The following is a 16,305-nucleotide window of genomic DNA, read 5'->3' as shown; positions in this document are numbered from 1 at the left end:
CAAAATGGTCGGCTATTATGCTTATCTCTCAGGCTAGCGGTACAGCTCTACTTGCAGAGGAGACTGACCTGCGACTGTGGCTGGCCGGTGGCGCTGCATAGGTTTACTAATACATTTTACATTGTCAAGAAAACTGAACTGGTTATTCTAAGGTATCGTTTGGTTCGTACCTGTCACGTCGGGTCGAATAATTAGTAATAATTAGATACTAATTAGGTCGCATAATTAGGTCGCATAATTAGATATTAATTAGAGGAGTATGAAACGTACTCCCTCCATCCCAAATTATAAGTCACTTTAACTTTTTTGATACATCTACTTTGTTATGCGTCTAGACATATTATTATATCTATATACATAGTAAAGTGAATGTATCAAAAAAGTCAAAGTGACTTATAATTTGGGATGGAGGGAGTAGATTAATTACAAAACCAATTGCATAGGGGAGGTTAATTCACTATACGAATCTATTAAGTCTAATTAGTTCGTAGTAAACATGTACTAATCATGAATTAATTAGACTTAATAGATTCGTCTCACGAATTAACCTCCATATGTGTAATTAATTTTATAATTAATTCATGTTTAGTCCTCCTGATTAGCCTCACCTCCTCGAACGAGGAAGGAGAGGAATGAATATTCTTTCAAAAAAAAAAGGAGAGGAATGAATACTGGGTAAAAGAAAACCTGGCTCATTCTTTCCGTTCTTAAAAAGAAAAGGCATGGCTAAAAGATGCATAAACGTCAACGTCGTTACTAAAATCGGACCGGCACGCCGTCACGGACTGAAACAAGGCCCCAGCTCGAATAAGCCGCGCCGCCGCCATCAACGTCATCATCCGCTTGACATCCCGGTCCCGGCACGGTGGCGATCTCACCGGTGAACAGTAAGAGCAGATAACGTGGCCACCTGGCCCCCCACCTCGATCCGAAAACAGGCGTGGATGGGTGCATCCCTTGAACTCGTCGAGCAGATAGGGGTGCGCGCCGTTGACCGTTGGCGCTTTGCGATCCTGCCATCGCCACCCTCCACCCACCGGCCGCGCGTGCGCGGAAGCGAGGCAGCGAGGTCCACGAGCGACCCGTCCACCCCCCCCCCCCCCCTTCAATCCGCCCGCCGCCTCCGCCTCGCGTCGCGCAGCGCCCCTCGCCTACTTTTCAGCGATCGCCCCCGCGCCGTGCCAGTCCACAGTCGCCGCCGTTCCCGCCGCGCAAGCGTCCGTGGACTGGACGTGGAGCGGATTCCGTGGGGTACTCGGCCACGCCACTGTCACACTCCTCCGCGCGCCCCTCGCTTGAGGAGCTGTCGGTCGGTGCCCCGTCGGCCGAACCCCATTCTTCACCTCTGCTGACGCCGACACCGCAGCATGGTCCTGGCAGCGGCAGGCCTGCGCACCGCGTCACCTCGCCTGGCGTCGTCGTCGCCCCGCACGCGCTCGGCCGCCTGACGCTGCCTGGTGCCTGCCTGCCTACCGGGTGCGAGAGGGTGGGAGGGAGGGAGCAGGGGCGCCGGCATGAGGGACGACGGGGCGGCGGGCTCCGCGGCGGAGCTGCTGTCGCCGCGGCTGCTGGTGTCGCCCTCCAGCCGCGTCCAGGAGCTCGAGAGGTTCTCGCATTACGTCGGTACGGCCCCCAAATCTGCTCCCGCTTCCTTTCTGTTGCTGATGGTAGCATCCGGATTCTATGGATTGGCTCTGCGACTTGAATTGCGTGTGGTAAAAGTAAGATTTGCGTTCCATCCGTAACGTCGGGAGAACCATCAGCTTTGGGTTCCAGTTTTGAGTTTTTGACTGATGGCCTCATGGGGTACTGTTCGGATGTCAATTTACTCTAAAGCAATCATCGTTGGTGCTAGTGAACAGTGATAGAACTGACCCAGTTCATCAGGCTAATAACTGGGGTAACTCGTCGGGGTTCGCATTTCTATTTGTTTTGTTTACTTTGCCCGACCCAAGATATAAGGATACAGCTCGGAATACCAGTGCAGAAGCATCAGGGTTGGCATAAATTATTAGGTGCCGTGGAGAGATTTGTGTAGAGCCAACTTGCTTATACGAAATTATGGTTCTAATGCTTGCACGCCACACTCAAGATCTAGATTCCATATGCCACTTATTCTTTGTGATTGACTGGTTCTTGTTGTACTTTTGCACATTTCGTGCTATATGCCGATTTAAGACCTGTGATTGACTAGTTACCGTTGTGGTCTTGGGGCCTGCACGGTTCCCCCCACTCTTGCCATGTTTGCGTCCATGAGGAAATTCTGCTTCTTTTTCAGCTAGGCAAATTGGATTTGACGATGTCAATGAATGCCCCCACCTGTGCACACTAGCTTACGATTACCTGAGGAAGAATAAGGGCTATGAAGACAATATTTTTGCATTCTTCCAAAATAGCGGGGACCCTGACCCCCTGATTGTGAAGTTTATCGAGGAACTCGACAAGTGTATACTTGGCTACTTCTCCTTCCATTGGAACTATGCAACTTACATAATTACCCAGGTGAAGGGAGTACAATGACTTTTGAAGTTTACCGCCTATTGTCTCCTAGTCCTAGTTAAACTCTCCTTACACTATCTTTTCTATATTGATATAGTAATGATCTCGACAGGTTCTCACTGTGGAAGGTGTGACCAAAAGAAGGTTCAAGAACATGGTGTTAGAGGCCACCAGGTGAGTATCCACCCTCATGCTACCTGGTTGCTAAGTGGCTGATATTATACTGCTTATGCTCATTCACTCTTTTCACTTTAAGTTCCAAATTCTCCTTGATTACTTTTAGTACAAGCACTTTCTACTTCAAGTCTTCAACCTTACGTATTAGTTAAACCATGTGATCTCTTGATTGGAGTGTCATTAATGAAAATTCATCGATACTTTATGTTCTGAGAATCTCTCCTTAATTGTTAATGTTTGATCACGTTCCTTGATGTACTAGTTGCTTGCACCTTATTATTTATTCTGTTGACCTGTATGCTGTATCTTATCTCTCATCTGACCAAATAATAAGCTACCAGTACTACACTAATGTGGTGCTAGATCATATTCAGATTGCAAATGGACACTTCAACAGAAACTACATCTTCTGAATTCGCATGTAATCAGATGTTAAGAACTTTTATGTCCAATGTACATTTCTGATTAGAGATGTTTTGTCATGACTCAAAATAATTGATGGTTAATTATGCAATTCCCGTTTCTAAACATAAAAGCAATAATTGATAGTGTATTTGTCGAAGTGACACAACAATTTAATGAGAGCATATTTGTTCAAAAATTGAAGTGTGCTACTGGATATAAGACTGGTTGGATTCAGGCATTGAATCTCTCACCAAAACATGCAAAGAGTCTATTGTGTCCAGGCATAGAAGTAAATAGGTGTAAGACTGGATATAAGACTGGTTGGATTCAGGCATAGAAGTAAATAGGTATACAGGAAATGTGTGCTGCTCATTGTGTCCATTTGCTGTAGCATTTATGTTCTGCGGTTGTGGAATTCCCATACAAGGAATTCTAATCGAGGAAATACTTAGAATTTAGTTCATCGATGGTTGTTCTTTATGAAAAGGCATGCATAATTAACTGACCCGTTCCTGTTTTTTTAAACTTTAAACTACACAATAAGACGACTGTTGTTCCACCCACACTAATGATTATGTATTGGTCCTCCACTGAACATAGGGAACAGAGATTTGAGAGGGTGACAAGAAGCTTGAAGGTCACTAGGTTTTTCTCCACACTGGTTGAGGAACTGAAGGCCATAGGACCATCTAGCCGTGATGATTCGCCACGGAATGATGTGATGGTCCCGGTAGCGCACTGCAACCGCAGCCCGGTTTTACTCCTGATGGGTGGTGGGATGGGAGCCGGCAAGAGCACTGTACTTAAAGATATCCTCAAGGAGTAAGTTTACCATTTCTACTATTTAATTTCTGTTCATTTCCCTTTAAACTGTGTTGATAGTCTTACCTTTCCAGTTTCATGAAAAATAAAAACATGTTGATGTAGGAAAGATGATTGTTGTTAGAATTAATTGAGAAGGGGAAAAAACAATCCTGGTGAATTTCACCAAATCAATTGTAGCAGTTAAAATAGACAGAGCACACCTTATACGATACTATCTGGATATATGTTGATCGTCATGGTATGCATTTCTTGATTTGCAGAGCATTTTGGTCTGGAGCATCAGCGAATTCAGTGGTGGTGGAGGCAGATGCATTCAAGGAAACCGATGTAATCTACCGAGCCATTAGCTCTAGAGGCCATCACAATGACATGCTGCGGACGGCAGAGCTGGTAAATAGTTTTTACCATATCCGCTATCAATAAAATAATTATCGTGAGTATGCATTATATCTCACTAGCTAACAAGTCAAAATGCATAACATTGCAACATTCAATGTTGTGATGGTTCAGACTTTCAAAGAAACCCCAACCTTGTGTGCAAATTGCAAGCATACTGAAAACCTGAAACAAGTAACCAGTCCAAACTACGGCTAGTTTCCAGATCAATATATATCTCTAAACATCATGATCTTACAGTTCTATATTGTACAGATGTTCTGACTGAAAATTAGGCCTCAATGACCCATAATGACGATGCAGGTGCACCAGTCATCATTGGACGCGGCCTCCTCGCTCCTTGTCACTGCCCTCAACGAAGGCCGGGACGTGATCATGGATGGCACTCTGTCCTGGGAGCCATTCGTGGAGCAAACAATTGCCATGGCCAGGGACGTGCACAGGCAGCGGTACCGCATGGGACGCGGCTACAAGGTCAGCGATGATGGGACGATAACCGAGGAGTACTGGGAGCCGGTTGAGGCTGAGGATTCTAGTACTGAAGAGGAGAACGAGGCAACAGGAAGGAAGCCTTACCGGATCGAGCTCGTGGGTGTGGTCTGCGATGCCTATCTAGCAGTTGTCAGGGGAATCAGGTGCAGCTCATAGCTTATCCATGCCAACATTAGCGACTATATCAATAACATTCTGCCCATTCAGGCATTGCCATGCATTGAGCTCTGAATATCTCACATTGAAACAGTCATCTCAGGAAACGTTGCCTACTACCTGCATTCAGACACTGTGCGCTAATAAAAGTTCACAATTTGCAGGAGAGCTGTAATCACCGGTAGAGCAGTGAGGGTGAAGTCACAGCTGCAGTCTCACAAGCGATTTGCTACCGCTTTCAGAAGCTACTGCAGCCTTGTTGACAATGCAAGGCTCTACAGCACCAACACCTTGGGTTCTGCTAAGGTAAACTAAAATGGCAGACTAACATGATTAGACCGAACCATTTCTGGGCACATGAATTTCACAAGAAATTTTACAGGCATTTTACATGGAATAGTCAAATGCCTGCAGCATGCCCTTGTGTTTCAAGCATGCCGCCTCCTACTTCCACTACTATTATTATCACGTTTGCTGAAAGCCGATCCCGTGATGCAGTTGATAGGATGGAAGGATGGCGGGAGCAATTTGCTGGTGGATCCTGAAGAGATCGGCTGCTTAGAGAGAGTGAGCAGCTTGAACGAGGAGGCCGACTGCGTCCACGAGCTGTACGCCGACGGCCAACCGACCGGCGGCTCGTCATCAGTGTGGCAAGACCTGGTCATGTCGCCGTCGAGGGCACCGACGCAGCGGGAGCTCAAGGCTGCCATCGAGAAGGGCGAGGCGCGCTTTCAGACCCGCATTGCTGTAGCCGCTGGCTGACTGGCGTACCATCCCAAGAAAAAAGAAGTCGCAGTCCATGTAAACTTGATTGTGGAGGGAGCCTATAATTTTTGGCTTCTTTTCAAACATCGGAATTTGACCCTTGAAAATAATCATGCAGTGATTCCTCCGAACTAGTTATCCAAACTGATTTCCATATTAAACGCGTGAGTGTCTTTACTGTGTTTTGAAAAAAAAACAATAAGATCTCTCATGATGGCAATTTGCAAATCTCAAGGATTGATGTGTTTGCGCCGCAAACTTATTTTTTGCATAGTCGCAGAGGAGCCGTGTTGGCACTTTTTTTTTTTTTGAGACCCAACCGTGTTGGCACTTGGCATGAATTATTTTCAAAAAAGAAAAAACTTAGCACTGCGTCGTTCTTCTCACTTCCGGCCCGCTCCGTCCGCAGCCTCTCCAAGGCGCGCGCGGGCTCCTTCCTTTTATCCACACCATTGTGGGCCTCTGACGGCCCAGTTTAGATAGCTGAGTACCTAAAATACCCGCGGCCACATTCGTTCGCCATCCTTTCCAAACCCTAGAGCCGCCGCCACCGCCGCCGCCTCCGCCTCCACCGCCCCGCCGCGCTTCGTCTTCCCCTGCAGCCTATCCTGCAACCAGCCGCAGCCATGGTGAGTGGCCACAGCTCTCACACTCCTCGAATCCCGGACACCAACGCATTTCGCCGTCGCTGAGGTAACTAACCCCTTTGCCCGCGTGGTGGTGTCTCGCAGGCGGACGTTGACGTCGATACGGAGGTCGCCGCCGCGGGGCAGCCCAAGAAGAGGACGTTCCGCAAGTACAGCTACCGCGGGGTGGACCTCGACGCGCTCCTCGACATGTCCACCGACGACCTCGTCCAGCTCTTCCCCGCCCGCGCCCGCAGAAGGTAGGTGCCAGATGCGGCAGGAAATGGTGCTTTGGTTATGGGATTCGGTGCTGGCGGATAGATTGTTTGATCAATGTTCTGACTCCGTTTGTGTTTTTGTATGGATTTAGGTTCCAGAGGGGCCTGAAGAGGAAGCCGATGGCTCTCATCAAGAGGCTGCGCAAGGCGGTAATGCAGTCTCTGCCTCTCCACGATTTAGTTTTGCTGATTGCTTGGTTATCGTACTCATTACCTTCTGTAAATTTTGATGCTGGGATGCTAGAATTTGCAGTTTCTGTAGTCTTGGTGTTGATTGCATATAGCAGCTCATCCGTTTGTAGTTTCTTTGGGATGTAGTTTCAGATGCGAATAATGGCCATATGTTTGGCTCATAAGCACGATGTTTATTTTTCACTTCTGATTTTCTGGCAAAATACTCTGCTTCAGACTAGTATAGATGATTAATTTGGAGGTGTATCAATAATTTTGCAGCACACATTGTTACATTCCGTAATAGGAAATGGCTGAAAGTTCAGCTAACTGAATGTATTCTGTCATGCAATGCTTGATAGCTTCTCTGCAAAACTGCTACATCTGAACTTTAACACAATAAAATTACTGTTTGAAATGGAGTCATTATTTGTTGAACAGAAGACTCTGCTGTTCATCGAACACACATGCTATAAGCACATACCAATTTATCAGCTGTGAAATTCAAATGTATCGTATGTTTGGTTGTTGATGTAGCTGAAATGTTAGTTCGACCTTGAAAGTTACGCTGTGCTGCCAATCCGCAGATGATGACTTTGTTACCGGTCCTTGGAATGTGTATTACGGAGTAGTCTAATGGAGCTCAAGCTATAGAGTAGTTCAGAATAGTCTGTCTAGTTCATTAACTTCTTACACCTCTCATAAGGAATATTCGGACTCTTCGTTTGTGCTGGCTGCACAAGCAGCTGCAGCTGCACGGGACATCAGGCCCACAGCTCAGCCTCAGGCCGCCCACTTGGCTGTTGCAGCTGCAGCCGCAGCGCTGCAGCAGCCATCTCTACGGAGCACCCTAATTATGGCAATGATATTTCTAATTAGAGTGTGTATGCTCTTATTTTACCCATATCAATTAGTATAGGGCTTGTATAAATAATCATTGAGACTTGAGAATGCATTTGTCTACAGATTTTGATTCCATTTGATCGAGAAGATAATTTGGTAGAGTTTTCTCAGTTTATACTGACCATTTCTAAATTATTGCCATGAAGTGTAAAAATTATGCTATTGACACTGTTGCATTTTGTATTGTGCGCTATTGCTTTGGGATCATAAGGCTAAGCCATTAACCCATTCTTTGTTTTCTGTATATGTACAGAAAAAGGAAGCACCTGCTGGTGAGAAGCCTGAGCCTGTCAGGACCCATCTGCGCAACATGATCATTGTGCCAGAGATGATAGGCAGCATAATTGGAGTGTACAACGGGAAGACCTTCAACCAGGTTGAGATCAAGCCTGAGATGATTGGGCACTACCTTGCTGAATTCTCCATCAGCTACAAGCCTGTCAAGCACGGAAGGCCCGGTATCGGTGCCACCCACTCCTCTAGGTTCATCCCTCTCAAGTGAAGGATCCCAGGGCATGCTCATCTCTGGGCCTGCTGTTATCTATTATCAGATAAGATTTTGTTCCTTAGCACTTAGTGTTTTGCCTGAGGAAAGTTTGTCAAACAATGAATTCTGGTTTTTCAGTGGAGTTGTGAGAACCTGAGCGCAATTTCTGTTTTCAAATTGAAAGTGGAGATATGTTGTCTATGGTGCAATTCCCTCCCCATTGTCTTTCTGCGACTTCGCTGTCATCGTTGTGTCGCACCTGTCAATTCCATAACATGCAATCTGCCTGGCCCATTCATTCAGCTGGGCAGCAAATTTGCTATCATGCATGCTCCTTTTTTTTAGAGTGGTACCAATATCATGCATGTTATGGACTTCTGGAACATATACTTGCCGTAGTCCCGTAGTGCTGCTGCTGCACCTTGTTTATATTTGCTGTATCTGAGCTGGTAGTCAGGAGTCGCCGGGTAAGCTGACGTGGCTGTGTTGACGCCTGCTTATTTTCCTATGGGAATCGCCGGGTATTCGTGGCCATCTCCCATTCGCTCCAGAAAGATATGCCATGTGCACAAGGATGACCGAGCCTTCGGCAGCCACACTTTGAGCGGCAGCAATTCGGCTGGACGCCTGGAGAATAACACCACCAAGAAGCTCACTCTCCACTTGTCACCTGTTCCATCTAGAACCACACCCAGACACCAGACCTCGCGAGTGAGAGCAATGGCAACCATCAGCGCCGCTGGATCCGCCGCCCTCTTCGCTGGTGCCTCCGTGGCCAGGCCAGCTCAGGCTCACGGTAAGCTCATCCATCATCTTCGAGATCTGGTGCCAGAAGGCCGGCAGCCATCTGGCCGCGGCGTGTAAGGCGTCTCTTGACATGAGGGAGGCTGCTGTGCAAACTGCAGGGCTGCCTCAGCTGAGAGCGAGAGCCGACAAGGTGCGGTGCAGCGCCTGCTCGAGGCAGCAGGACGGCAGCGGCAAGGGGGCGGCGGCTCCGGCCGCCGGCGCGTCGTCCCTGCTGGCCGTGGCGAGCGCGATGACGACGTCGTCGCCGGCGCTGGCGCTGGTGGACGAGCGGATGTCGACGGAGGGCACCGGGCTCAGCCTGGGCTTGAGCAACAACCTGCTGGGGTGGATCCTGCTGGGCGTGTTTGGCCTCATCTGGTCCCTCTACACCGTCTACACCTCCACGCTCGACGAGGACGAGGAGTCCGGCGGCCTCTCCCTGTGATTTGTGAAATCCTCTTGATTTCTACTAGCTGTTTTGTTCAGCTTGACCTCTGTGTGAGTTCGACCTGTGGGTGCAACTGCAACTGCAAGTCTGCAACTGAAGACATGGCTGTATGCGACTGTAACTGAGCTGTTGCGTCTGAGATGGTAATGAAGAGTACTTAGTATAGTTGGTTTGTGGTGGTTTGAGATTGCATGAAAGATGCTGTGTGCACATGCTGTACTGTATGAAATTTGATAGCACTGTGGCAGTGTCATGCGTGGCATTTTTAGCATCTGATTTGTTTGCTGTGTATGGGAGAAGAATATTCTATAGGACCATATGGAAACTGAACTCTAGTTCACGTTTATAGTCTTGATGTTTTAGATTAACTATGAGAACATTGTTAATGTTGCCAATGCTAACATGAAGCAGAGTTGGCACATAGGAAAACACTAAGGTCCCGTTTGGGTCCCTTCATTTTGAAGGAATTGGAATCTATTTAATGGAGTAGGCTAATTTATGTTGGAATGTGGCATTCCACAACTTTCCAAAGTTTAGATATAAGCCTATCTTAAATTCATGGGGTGAGAGATAGAAATTGATTCTATAGATTATGGTTATTAGAATGGAATTCAATTCTTATAGCACGCTCTTAGACTCGCTTCTCTATAGTAGAAGTGCAGCATATAAGTATCTCTCCTATATCACCAACTATAATATACAACTATATTCCACATACAATTATATTAGCTTAATTAATTTGTGTCTAAATTATGATTATTAGGATGGAATTCAATTCCAATGATCCAAACGGGGCCTAACATGAAGCAGAATTCGGCCATTCCACAGATGATATGATAAAATATATTACTTCATCGGAAATAGTAGACGTTTCAGGCAACTTATTGCAAGTTACTCTTTTGTTGTCTGAACGTCAATTAATACTTGATAGTCACCGGAGGGAGTGTAACAAAATTTAGGGGATCACTGATCAAAAAAGCGCGTGCCGATAATCAAATGCAGATGTTTACACCACTAAAAATCGAAAGAGATTGCATACAATAATCACCAAAAAATCGACTGAAAAACATTATTGAAACTTCCAGCCGCTACGCGGTTCATGCTTACATTTTCAGATAACTAAGAGCAACTAGAAAAGACCCCAATACCTTCTCTAGGGAATAAAAGAAAAAAAAATTCCAACTGTCCACCTAAAACTTCCCAAAAGATTGGCGACGTGAAAAAAAACACCCCTTACCACGCAAATATTCACGACGCCCCGGTCCTCCCTAATCCCGCCCCACCCCTGCCGCGCGCCTTTTTTTCCCTGGGCGCGCGCACCAAGGCATCGGTCACCGCGCGCCGCCCCACGCACCGGCTGTTCCATCTGTGAGCTGGAAAGCGCCCCTCCCGTAATCGAGATTGAGCCAACCGCCAATCCCAAATCGATTTCGAGACGCCATAGGCTCCGCTGCGACGCCTGCACCTTTGCTCCTCGTGACCAACCCGGCGGCCGCCGGCGGCGGCGGCCCCACGCCATCCTCGGGCCCACCACCCACCACGGCCTCCCACGGCACCCCTGTCGCCACCAAGCACGGCGTAGTCCAGGCCGCCGTCGCGGTTACACTTGCGCTGGTTTCCGGTGTAGCATCCCGCCTCCCAGCCCAAAGCACGTCCCCTACGCTGGCGATGTGCTATGGCGACTCAAGCACGTAGACCAGCAGCGTTCCCGTTGCATGGTCCGCGAAGATTGCGAGCTGCGAACCCATGGTAGCATACGATGGTCTTGTAGCGGCCGCAGCCACTATCGTCTCTGACGCGGTGCCAGCGCAGACGCCAGGGGATGCCGGGGCGAGGCTGATTCGAACCCAGTCCCAGCGCCGCTACTGCTGCTGCTCCCAACGTCTATCTGGTTGCTGCCGTCGAGAACGACCCTAGCAGCATCAGCAGCTCCAGGCGCAGAGGATTGTCTTCTGTAAAGCACGAATGAGCCACGGCAAACTGAGAACCAACGCCACAGATAAGCAATCAGTTGAGTATTAGAAACGAGATTTCGGATCTCTCCAAGGTCAACGATCTGCTACCCTACTATTGCTCCCGTTGCCACTAATGCCCAATGCAAGATGGAAGATGCAGAAGCCAATGGAGGAAACAACAGATGCATGATGCAGAACCTAACTAACCTGCGGACCCACTTTATTAAGGTTTTGTTCAAGTCACATAGCAACAACGCACTGGAACTCTAAAAACCATAGCAACAATGCAAGAGACCCTTCAGGTCTATGAGAAAGCTCATACAAAAATAATCCAGGGAGTATTTCATCACTAGGATTTTGGCAGACAGAATACCTAGGTGTCTCATTTATTTTCATCGGTTATTATTTACAAATAGCACACAAACAAAACTCTGAGAGGGGGAGGAAGGTGCCTAGTATCATGGACCGTGAGGTGGGCAGACCAAGTAAATAGGCTCAATTATGATGACGTGGTCTTTTTTGAATTATTGGGATAGTTTTTAGCGTTCTGCTGTGCGCTGATATGTTTTTGGGGACAAATTTTTAGTATAGCTCCTAATACCTTATTTTGGGAAATAATTTTTTGGAAAAATAGGTTCCAACTTCCAAGCAACAACAAGATGCCAAACAACTTCAAAAGATGCCATGTCTCTGTCATGGGCACCAATCAGCGGAAACAAGTTATGGAGCGGAATCGATCAGGAGTAAAGGGCTGCCCACGCACAAAAAGGACCACGGGTTAGCCTTTAAGCCCAAGTTCAAATTGGACCGAAAGCTGGATCCGGCCCATCAAGCCCGTAATGCTCGTGTCTTAGCGATGCCAGAGAGAGACGTTCTTCTCCCACCTCGCAGGCTTCGCAAGGCGGCCACACGCCGATACCTCCACCACCACCCGCTCCCGTCGCCTCCCCCGCCGGCCACGCCACCATGCTGCCGCCGGCCGCCCGCCTCGCGGCCCGCCGCCTCCTCGGCCTCGCCTCCTCCTCCGCGTCGGAAGCCGCCGCCCGCCGCCTGGCTCCGTCCCCGGTTAGTCCCCCCCTCCGCCTACCCCCTTCTCTCCTCCTCACCGTTTCCCCCAAAACTAATCTTCTGATCTCCTTCCAGATCGCCGCCTCGTCCTACGCTGCGGCCGCTAGGGGCTCCGTCTCCAGCTCCAGGCCCTTCTCCACGGCTCTTAACTACGTGAGCACTCCTCGGATCCGCACCCCCTGCGTTTGCCTGATCTGTTTGGTGGTTGAGGGCTGAGCTGACCTGACGCTTTGTATTGTTGTCGCAGCACATTGATTCGCCGGAGAACAAGCCGGACATGAAATGGGAGTTCTCGGAGGCGAACATGAAGAAGGTACTTACTGCCCATGCCGATGTTTGTGATTCGCGTGTAGCGCTACTCAGTAGGATCAGCTGTCTAGGTTTGGAGTGATTATGTCAGATTTTGTTCAGTCCTGTGCTTGGATCCTCAGAGCCTCAGATGTGGTAGCAAGGATAGCATTTCCAGTGGCACGGTGATGCTATTACGTTGGTTGACTCTCTAGAATGATGAAGTTTGAGCTGATTTTTGGTTATGAGAAGGGAGATAACTTTCCTTGTAATATGACACTTCACCAATGGGCAAATGTAATATAGGGATGGGGCTTAATGTCGTATTTGACCTGAGACTGTGCTTAGTGAAGGAAGTGAATGCAGCTAATAGTTTTTGCATGAACCTTGTTAGCAGGGCATTTTAATTAGAGTTTTAATTGTATGTTTCAATGTGGATTCAGGTCAAGGAGATACTGTCTCACTATCCAAGCAACTACAAGCAATCAGGTATTATTCCACTGCTTGATCTTGCGCAGCAGCAGCATGGTGGATGGGTGCCAGTTGCAGCCATGGATGCTGTAAGTTCTACTATGTTTTATGTTAAAACCTATTATTTACCACCTTCAGTATGTTTTCTTATGTTCCATCTGAAAAAAAAGATGACAAACTTTTTTACGGGCCTTCATTCACTGAAGGGCTTACTAGAGTTGCATTTCAGTTGTAACTGTGCAGCAGACACTACCTGATTGACCCTGGTTTCGTGTTACAGCTGCTTTTCCTTTAATCCTACCCAGGATAGTCTTCATCCTGTCCAGTTCTTTAGGAATTTTACTTACTGAACTTTCTCTAGGTAGCACAGAGAAATAGCATGTGCATATCTGGTGGTAGGTTTATGTAATGACTTGTGCTGTTGTGCAGTGTCAATAAGTCAATTATACATTTCTCTTAGCAAGAGATACTGTAGCTCTTGTTATAAATTTAAATCAACTCCTGCCAACTCAGTATTGTTATTGATGGTCGGACACTTATGATATGTATTTGCTTTCTTCTACAAGTAGGTAACGTTAGCTGAGTTTTCTTTAGTGTTCAAATCTGATCTGTACTGAAAACAGGGAGAACTGAGTTACATCTTGTAGATTAGACAACATTTGTATGTAACACCATTTGATAAATACAATTTTATTCTGGCATTGCTAGTCCAAAGAAAAAAAAAGACGCTACTCAGATACTAGATGACTTAATTTGAGTGCAGTATTGGAGAATGGGGGTTAATGACCAATCAAAAACAAGCCTTTTTGCCTTAGTGGCAGCTGACATCCCTTCTGTAACTATATCTTTTATGCAGCTGATGCTACAGAAAATTCAAAATTATTTTCCCCAAAAAAGAAAATTAAGAAATATTCATATTTAATTATGCTCATAGCATATGGATAGTTGGAATATTAAAAGTGGTTATGTTACACTTACACACTTGTATGTTATGACAAGCTGTGTTATTATCTGATTACCTTTCTCCTGTTTCCCCTGTGTTTGGAAAACTTCCTGTGTTTTTCTGTATTCCTGACAATGTTGTCTCTGCTGTTTCAGATTGCTAAAATCGTTGAAGTTGCGCCAATCAGAGTATATGAAGTTGCTACATTTTACACAATGTTTAATCGAACTAAGGTATCTTGATGCATCAATTCCTATTTCGTTTTTATTGTTGCCCCCACTAGCACCTCTGTTACACTTTTGAGCTTTTTCGTATCATTTAGGTTGGTAAGTACCACCTTCTGGTGTGTGGAACTACACCTTGCATGATTCGTGGTTCACGTGAAATCGAAGAGACATTGTTGGAGCACCTTGGAGTTAAACGAAATGGTTTGTTTATCCACAGTACTTTAAACCTGTTAACTAAGCATGCTACTTTCTGATTGGTTACCACAAGAATTGTCCTCTATGCCTGAGCTTCCCGTGCTATCCCTGCAATATCGTTGATATTTTTCTTGCCTTTGCAGAGGTGACCAGCGATGGTTTATTTTCTGTTGGAGAAATGGAGTGCATGGTATTGTGAATATTTATGAAATGCTATTTCAGATGCCTTCAAATTGCTCTTTTTAGTTGTGCTTTAAATGTTTAGCTGCAGTAGTAGTCTATAATATGTTGGTGATGAATGTTTTTAAAAATTCCAGCTATTTATAATAGATTCTTCTATTTTATTTTATTTTCGAGAACTAGAATGCAACTTTTATTCACATGTCTATACTGCATTTGCAGGGTTGCTGTGTGAATGCTCCCATGATTGCTGTGGCTGACTACTCGAAAGGTTCAGAGGGTTACACATACAACTATTATGTAAGTCTATTTGCATGTTATTCTGTTATGTGCTCAAACCATGCAACAGAAGTACTTCTAGCAGAACATGACATGGCAAACAAAAAATGTTTCTTGCTAGCTGGAGGATTTGACAAAAAAATATCTGTGCCATAACTCTGAGCTTCTTTTTCTGCATTCCCCTTCGTTTTCAGGAGGACCTCACTCCAAAACGAGTTGTTGAGATTGTTGAGATGCTGAGAAGAGGAGAAATTCCCCCTGTAAGTACCAGCTAGCTTAACTGGATATTTCTACTCTGCTTTTTGTTGGTTTGATTTTTTGTATATCAAGGCCTGACATGTGTTTTTTCTATGAAAATTTCTTTTGCAGCGAGGCACACAGCACCCAGAGCGGAAAAACTGTGGCCCCGCTGGAGGCAACACCACATTGCACGGAGAGCCGAAACCTCCTCCATGCAGGGATCTAGATGCCTGCTAGGTTTGCTTTGAAGCGTTACGAGCACAAAAATAAGTCGGCTCGCACTGTAAGGTGTGCAAACTGCAAACAGCGGAATGGATGTGTTATTTTTATTCTGAAGCTTTCTTGTGTTTCATCAATGAACGCTTTTCTAACTTTTATTCTGCATCATCAGAACGATCCATTGATAGACAATAAGATGTTTTTGACCTGATGTTCAGTGGCAAATGCTTTGTATTTTGGCAACCGGTGAAGGAGCTGAACCCCGGATAGCTGGGAGAACAGACCATCGCGCCATTCATTTTTGTTGTACCAAGATCGTGTTATTAGTCCATTCAAAGATGATATCCATATCCTTGATGCATTTTGAATTTAGCAAACCAATATTCAATTTTCTGCAATGATGGATGCGTGTTCGTGTGAATGTCTATTGTGGATTTCAAATAATGGAATCAGTGGTAGGTGCGCACGAAGCGGGGATGTATGGATATGACGAGTATCTTGCACGGCTCCAACGATTGTATTGACGTGTTGTCGGTTTTCTGAAAATTAGCATGGGCTCATACCTCATGATAGCAATAACCTAAAGCTTAGGCCATGTCGTTTTCATCGGAACAGAAATCGTTGTTCATGCTAAACATTTCAACTTTTCCTAGTCAAATTACTCTAGAGTTATTTCGGCAAAAAAAAAATTACTCTCGAGTTAAAGCCATTTTTCAATTTCTCAAACGATAAAACAAAATTCAAAGAGGCGTGCTTAATTTGCAGACCCATGTTGCTTTCATTGGAGCAGAAATCGTTGTTCATGCAATCATTACTCCAAAGTTTA

At 46.1% G+C, this 16,305-nt stretch overlaps 4 protein-coding genes across 4 annotated transcripts; all 4 read left to right on the top strand.

Annotated features, from left to right (window-relative positions):
* Window positions 1-989: 989 nt before the first annotated feature.
* On the top strand, window positions 990-5,876 carry LOC101775094. The gene is made up of 8 exons (XM_004961512.3): window positions 990-1,623; window positions 2,279-2,502; window positions 2,612-2,673; window positions 3,682-3,903; window positions 4,167-4,296; window positions 4,606-4,937; window positions 5,115-5,256; window positions 5,449-5,876. The coding sequence occupies exons 1-8, from the start codon at window positions 1,515-1,517 to the stop codon at window positions 5,710-5,712; spliced, it is 1,485 nt and encodes a 494-aa protein (XP_004961569.1). The 5' UTR covers window positions 990-1,514; the 3' UTR covers window positions 5,713-5,876.
* Window positions 5,877-6,188: 312 nt separating this feature from the next.
* On the top strand, window positions 6,189-8,502 carry LOC101774693 (40S ribosomal protein S15). Its single transcript, XM_004961511.3, has 4 exons — window positions 6,189-6,344; window positions 6,447-6,601; window positions 6,712-6,769; window positions 7,947-8,502. Exons 1-4 carry the CDS (start codon window positions 6,342-6,344, stop codon window positions 8,193-8,195), a joined length of 465 nt encoding a protein of 154 aa, XP_004961568.1. The 5' UTR covers window positions 6,189-6,341; the 3' UTR covers window positions 8,196-8,502.
* A 260-nt stretch (window positions 8,503-8,762) lies between these two features.
* LOC101774285 (photosystem II reaction center W protein, chloroplastic) lies at window positions 8,763-9,760 on the top strand. The gene is made up of 2 exons (XM_004961510.4): window positions 8,763-8,976; window positions 9,086-9,760. The coding sequence occupies exons 1-2, from the start codon at window positions 8,901-8,903 to the stop codon at window positions 9,409-9,411; spliced, it is 402 nt and encodes a 133-aa protein (XP_004961567.2). The 5' UTR covers window positions 8,763-8,900; the 3' UTR covers window positions 9,412-9,760.
* Window positions 9,761-12,244: 2,484 nt separating this feature from the next.
* LOC101773884 (NADH dehydrogenase [ubiquinone] flavoprotein 2, mitochondrial) lies at window positions 12,245-15,856 on the top strand. The gene is made up of 10 exons (XM_004961509.3): window positions 12,245-12,434; window positions 12,513-12,590; window positions 12,685-12,750; window positions 13,169-13,285; window positions 14,295-14,372; window positions 14,462-14,567; window positions 14,705-14,751; window positions 14,964-15,041; window positions 15,215-15,280; window positions 15,390-15,856. The coding sequence occupies exons 1-10, from the start codon at window positions 12,336-12,338 to the stop codon at window positions 15,495-15,497; spliced, it is 843 nt and encodes a 280-aa protein (XP_004961566.1). The 5' UTR covers window positions 12,245-12,335; the 3' UTR covers window positions 15,498-15,856.
* Window positions 15,857-16,305: the final 449 nt, after the last annotated feature.

This window comes from Setaria italica, chromosome III (assembly GCF_000263155.2).
Source record: "Setaria italica strain Yugu1 chromosome III, Setaria_italica_v2.0, whole genome shotgun sequence".
Classification (NCBI taxonomy): domain Eukaryota; kingdom Viridiplantae; phylum Streptophyta; class Magnoliopsida; order Poales; family Poaceae; genus Setaria; species Setaria italica.
This window is presented reverse-complemented; position numbering and strand designations above follow the sequence as displayed.